The sequence below is a fragment of the Lontra canadensis genome, unplaced genomic scaffold (assembly GCF_010015895.1).
Source record: "Lontra canadensis isolate GAN:19392208 unplaced genomic scaffold, GSC_riverotter_1.0 scaffold176, whole genome shotgun sequence".
Classification (NCBI taxonomy): Eukaryota; Metazoa; Chordata; class Mammalia; order Carnivora; family Mustelidae; genus Lontra; species Lontra canadensis.
In genome coordinates, this window is record NW_022631170.1 from 1,850,470 (window position 1) to 1,857,070 (window position 6,601).

Here is a 6,601-nt window from a genome sequence, read left to right on the forward strand (position 1 = left end):
AAGGATGCAAATTGTCATTTCCTTCAAAATGGATCTATACTTCTGCTGTAATTCTGTCTTAAAACCAAAGAAGAATGATTCTAAAATTTGTTTGAAAAGGTAAGGATCAAAAGACATCTCAATTATCCTGCAAGAAAGGGAGTAACTTTTCAGGATTGACTTTACTGGATACCGTATCTTTTTAGTTATGTATAGTTCTGACTATGAAACAGAGAGAAGCATATAGAAAGTTTGCATGCTATACATATACTGACATTTACATGTGAAAAAAACAGCAGTATAGGTCAGTCTAATGCAGTGATTTTGCAATAAATATTTCTGGGAAAACATACATTCATAGGTTAAAACATAAAATCAGCCCAATTTTCATATCACACCAAAATTTAATTCCAGTTTGATCTTAAAATAAATTTAAAAATCAGTGTAAAAGGAATAAAATAAAATCTAGAATCCAAGAGAAAATAGAATATAGTATCAAAGATAATAATGTATGAAATTTGGGACAACTTGGCACATAAAATGTGGGAATATCTTCATTCATTTAGAGGAAATAAATATATCCTGAATAGGACATTAGAAGCACATCACTATAAAGGAACGCTCTGATAAACCCTGCTTCAGTAAACATTAAGAAATCTTTGTCACTAAATACATCATCAAGAGAGTGGATAGACAGCCACAGTCTAGGAGAAAATACAGTCATGGTACATCTATCAAACAAAGGACTTTTATTTAAAATGTATAATGAACTACATATTTATGACAGAAGACAAACAACCTATAGAAAAATGGGCAAAAAAAACCAAAATAGGTATGTCACAAAGGAAAAAGAGCCAAATAACTACTAATAATCATATTAAAAGAAATTCAAGTTTCACCGGGAAGGCTCAGTCCATTAAGCATTGAACTCTTATTAGTATTATGTTCAATTAGCCAGCATATAGGTTATCATTAGTTTTTGATGTAGTGTTCAATGGTTCATTAGTTGCATATAGCATCCAGTGCTCATCACCACATGTGCCGTCCTTAAGCATTGGACTCCTGATTTTGGCTCAGGTCATGATCTTATGGGTCATGAGAATGAGCCCTGTGTCCAGCTCTGCACTCAGTGGGAAGTTTCCTTGAAGATTCTCTCCCTCTGTCCCTCCTCCTACTCTCTCTCTTAAATAAATAAATAAATAAATAAATAAAATAAAGGAAATTTGATTTTAATAAATCAATATTAATCAAAAATAATAAGAGGAATTTAAATTATAACCAAAGTGAGATAACCACTACTCACCTATCAACATTGAAGATATTAACATATCTAGTGTGACAATATTAAATGTTGGTAAGAATGGGCAATAATTAGAAGTCACACACGATATAGGGAGAATTTAAATTAATCCACTGACTTTGGAATATTGTTTGATGGCATCTGATAAAAGAGAAGAAATCAGCTCCTTGTGATCCAGAACTTTCAGATACAGGACACATCTCACAGAATGAGAGCTTGCTTATGTGCAGAAAAGCAGATGTCTGTGCAAAAGTGTTCATAGCAGCATTTTCATAAAGGTCAAGAAGATGAAATAACCAAAAGTTTATTAATAGTATAAAGAAATAAACTAGGACTTTTTTATGGAACATTCTTTACTAATGAAAATGAACTACTGTTACAGCTAACAATTTCAACATCCATTCAAAACAAATGTTGAGCCAAAGCCAGATAAAATGGAATATATACTCTAAGATTACACTTATATGCACTCCAAAAGGAGGCAAGGTTAGCATTTATACTCTCATAACCAATTCTTAGGAGTTGTAGCTAAACAGAAAGAGTTCTGAACACCACAACGAAGTCTGCTCCTAGTGGTGCTAGAGAGGCAGTAATTAGAGACTACTTATGGATATTTTGAAAAGTGCTGATAATGTTTTGTCTTTACTTTCTTGGAAAAGGGAACACATGGAACGGAAAAATTATTCAAAATTACTTCTTTATGTGTTTGTCATATTTCATGATTTGAGAAAGAGGAAGAGAAGAATAAGGAGAAACGGGAGGGAGGGAACATGGAAGGGTAACATATTCATAGATTCTGGGAGTTAGGATGAAGGCTTCTGTAGAGGACCATTATTTAACATACTATACTCTGAGAGTAGGACTTGACAGAATTTTCCTTCTTTCTTTTCTTTTAATCTGCAAGAGATTTCTTCTCTCTCTCTCTGTCTTTTAGATTCTATTTATTTATTTGTCAGAGAGAGAAACAGAGCACGAACAAGAGGAGAGGCAGAGGCAGAGGGAGAAGCATGCTCCCCATGGAGCAAGGAACCTGCTGTGGGGTTTGATCCCAGGATTCTGAGATCATGACCTGAGCTGAAGGTAGACACTTAACAGACTGAGCCACCCAGGTGTCCCTGCAAGTGATTTCTTAAAGTACAGTGAGACTTAATAATCACAGTTTTATGTAAATTAACTAATTTTCTGAATAAATTTTTTCCAATTATTTGAAGAAAAAAATGAATAACCATCAATGCAATGTATAAAAAGTATTTAAAAGTGTGTGTGTGTGTGTGTGTGTGTGTGTGTGTGTTTGTAAAAATCAAAATTACATTGAGTGAGAAAGCAGTTTGGTATGGATTAACTTCCTGGCTGTGTCTTTCACATCTTTGTTCCTCAGGCTGTAAATAAGGGGGTTAAACATGGGGATCATGACTGTAAAAAACACAGTAGCCACTTTGACCAGGAGCCATGAGCTTTTGGAGTTGGGCACACAGTAGAGAAGAAGGATGATCCCATGGAAGATGGTGATGGCTGTCAGGTGGGAGGCACAGGTGGAGAAGGCTTTCTGGAGTCCACCAGTAGAAGGCATCTTAATAATGGTGACAACTATGAATAAATAGGAAGCTAGGATAATCAGGAGGCTACAAGCCTCATTGAATGTAGAAATGACCAAACACGTCATCTGACTGAAGTAGGGGTCAGAGCAGGATAAAGAGAGGATTGCAGAATATTCACAGCCAAAGTGATTTATAATGTTGGAACCACAGTAGGATAGTTCCAAAAGAGAATATGTGAGTGTCAAGGAACATATTCCACCCCATGCGTAAGTTCCAGCCACCAAGAGGGCACAGAGTTTCTGAGACATAGCAAGTGTGTAGAGCAGAGGGTTACAAACAGCCACAAACCGGTCATAGGCCATAACTGCTAACATGAACATTTCTGTTATCACAAATGCACAAACAAAGTAAAATTGAACCATGCATCCTTTGAAGGAGATGGTTCTGTCTTCCACGACCAAGATTTCTAGCAGTTTAGGTGTGAAGACACTGGAATAACAAATATCCAAAAAGGACAGATGGCTGAGGAAAAAGTACATAGGCGTGTGGAGTTTGGGATTGAACCTTATGACCACAATTATGCCCAGATTTCCCACCAGAGTGACTGTGTAGATGATCAAGAACACCAGGAAGAGGGGTATCTGGAGGTTTGGGTATTCTGAGAAACCCAGGAGGACGAATGTGGTCACAGAGCTCTGATTGCCCTCACCCAGGGCCATGGCTCTTGATTTTAAAAAATAAACAAAGGAGAAGCAAAGAGAATTGAGCAGCGGAACTTGAGAAGGAAGAGTAAAAGACAATCAGGACAGGTCAGTGTAAGCCTGTGAAGGCAATGCGGTCAGTGGGTACTCATGAGCCTTCTGCTTCACTTTGGAATCTTACTTCATGACTTTACTGACTTTTTGATTATGTGCAATTAGCTGTATCCTTCAGTACTTTAGTTTCCTCATCTGGAAAATAAGAAAAAAAAAAAAGGACTTACCAGTAGTATGTGCTATAACAGATCTGTAAATACACATGATTCTTAGGGCATTCAATGCCCTCAAGATAAAATAGAATTCAGTAAGAACAAAGGAGACAAAAAGCTTAATCAAAAAACACTGAGCATATCTTAGTAGTCATATGACCATGGTAGAAGTGGCTTCGGGAAGATTAAACACTTTTGATACATAAAGAAAACCATAATAGGAAATTTTTTGGGGGGAAATATATCATCAGACTCTCACAAATCTGTTTTGATATATAGATTATTTAGTATTCTAGATATATCCCATTACCAGGAATGCATAAAATGTCTACTTAAGAGGCTCTCTAAGTGGTGTGGTCAAAAATTCCACAGATAACTACGTTCTGTCAATTATATCCACACCATGTCATCATTTTTAAGGCTCAAAATACTCTATGATTTAAAACTGTTTTCTGAGGGAGTGTTTTGAAAGTAGTTTTGCACGTTTCACATCAAGTATCATCTGTCGGTTATGCAATCTTTAGTACATATTATATTGAAATGGAAAAAGAAGCCTGCTTATGTATCAGTGATTAAAACAGACAGACCCACACACACACACACCCACAAATACAGTACTGAAAGAGAAATATCTTTTAGAAAAACAACCAAAAACCTTTTTCTGATGTGGCAAGCCTATGTGTGGTGGTCTATGAAAAATGGAAACAATGAGTTAGATTAAGAAATATAAACATTTTGGGGCACCTGGGTGGCTCAGTGGGTTAAACCTCTACCTTCAGCTCAGGTCATGATCTCAGGGTCCTGGGATCGAGTCCCACATCAGGCTCTCTGCTCGGCAGTGAGCCTGCTTCTCTCTCTCTCTGCCTGTCTTTCTGCCTACTTGTGATCTCTCTCTCGGTCTCTCTCTCTCTCTGTTAAATAAACTATTTTAAAAAATAAACATTTTGTTTCTGTAAGACAGCAGAAATTCAAATAATACAAATTTCACATGATTAAATCTAAAAAAATGTCTTCACATGATTAAATCTAGAAGTGGAAGTGGAGACACAGTAAATATGCTAGTGTCATCTTGAACACATCCATGAACCCACACAACTTTTAGCTTCGTCTGTAACAAGCAACAGCTTATCATTAAAGTTACCACTAATCCAGGAAGAGTGCAATAGTCATGTGACCACATTTTCCGTTACATAGAAGACTGGGTTGACCTGTTGTGAGCATCATGTATTTAGTTATATATATTGATTAAAAAAAAAAAAAAGGCTTCTCTATTCAGGAACTTAGATGGCTTTTATTAGGTCACATTCATTCACGTTAAGAATTCTGAGATATGAACTGCTGTTACTGCTAGAACATTAGAGGAAATCATCACATCATTTTCCTGAGGACTCTAAACCAAGATTAGGGCAGGACTTGGTGCAGTTGAAAGGCAGAGGATGCCTGATTATTTCTATGTGTTATTATGTGCCGTCTTTAGTGATAACTTCCACTGACCCTTCCTCAAATTAAAGCTCCTATCCTCATCTCATGATCTCTCCTCCAAGTCTGTCAGTGGAACTTACCAAAGCAATAACCATCCTAGTCAATTCTATGTTTTAAAGTTTATCATGAGTAGTATTCTTCCTATTATATTTTGTTGTGCTGTCAAGGTCCAAATGGATCTGACTCTTTCTGGAATTCACAGAAATTAAGGCTAACCCTCTATATAAAGAGACTTTCAAGTATCTGAAGACATTAAAATAGATCTTTTGTTCTTGTATTCTCTAGGTAAACATTTTTAGTGTTGGTCTTTTTTTTTTTTGTGCTTTGTTTGTTTTTCATTTTCTTCCTCACTGATTTCTACATATTCCGGAGGACTTACTCAATATTCTGGGTATAGCATTGACCCATCTGAGCCATTATTGAAACTAAGAACTAAGCTAATCTTTTCAGGGATATCTTGTCATGCCAAAAGGTAATGAACTCTGCAATCTTCTTTCATTTGCTATATATCTAATAATAATGCTGGAGTCCTATAGTCACATAGTTGAACTGTGTTAGGTCAATTTACTGCCCTACCAAGCTTTGTCCAGGATTTACGAGTAAACAACAAATCTCAGACTTGGAATAGTCAAAGTTGAGGATTGTGCCTTTATTATTAAATTTCATGTGCTGTGGAGTCCTTTCTTCTTTCCACTGCTGGCATGGACTTTCAGCCGAACTGAAAGATGACAGACTGTGCTAAAGATGACACTACTTCTTGCCTTTCCTCAGGCCACTATCTGCCCAGAATGCCCTCCTGTTCTGTTCTTATTATCAATCACCAGTGCCCATCCCATTCATGTTATTATTGGGGCTATTTGTTAAATTTTTGGTAAATATTCTTTCACCTCCACTTCTGAAGAGTGCACATGTTGTATTAAAACACATACCCCACGTAAATTTTAAGTGAAAGAATCACAAGATGTCTTAATGACCTAGAAGAGTTCAAGGTCACTTACAATGAATGTGAGACTTCTTCACCCATTCCACAATCCTTTTGAGGGTCAGGCTCACATTGTATATTTGTTAGTTCACAAAGTATATAGGTACAAAAAATGCATAAACAAGATAATAATTGTTGAGATAATGTTATGGCCATGATTTTATCAAAGCAGTCTGGGTATTGTTTCTAAGTAACAGCTTGGTATCTGGGAGTGTGATTGGTGTTGAATAAAAAAACTATATCCTTGTTCACAGTGCAAAAAAGGGAAAATAAAATGTCCCACTTACTTTTTTTTGGGGGGGGGAAGAGAGCAGGAGGTGGGGTAGGGGCAGAGGCAGAAGGAGAAGCAGACT

The 6,601-nt window shown here is 36.6% G+C and overlaps 1 protein-coding gene across 1 annotated transcript; it reads right to left on the bottom strand.

Annotated features, from left to right (window-relative positions):
- Positions 1 to 2,585: 2,585 nt before the first annotated feature.
- LOC116860440 (olfactory receptor 5D18-like) lies at positions 2,586 to 3,536 on the bottom strand. The gene has a single exon (XM_032846496.1). The coding sequence runs from the start codon at positions 3,534 to 3,536 to the stop codon at positions 2,586 to 2,588; it is 951 nt and encodes a 316-aa protein (XP_032702387.1).
- Between the last annotated feature and the right edge of the window lie 3,065 nt (positions 3,537 to 6,601).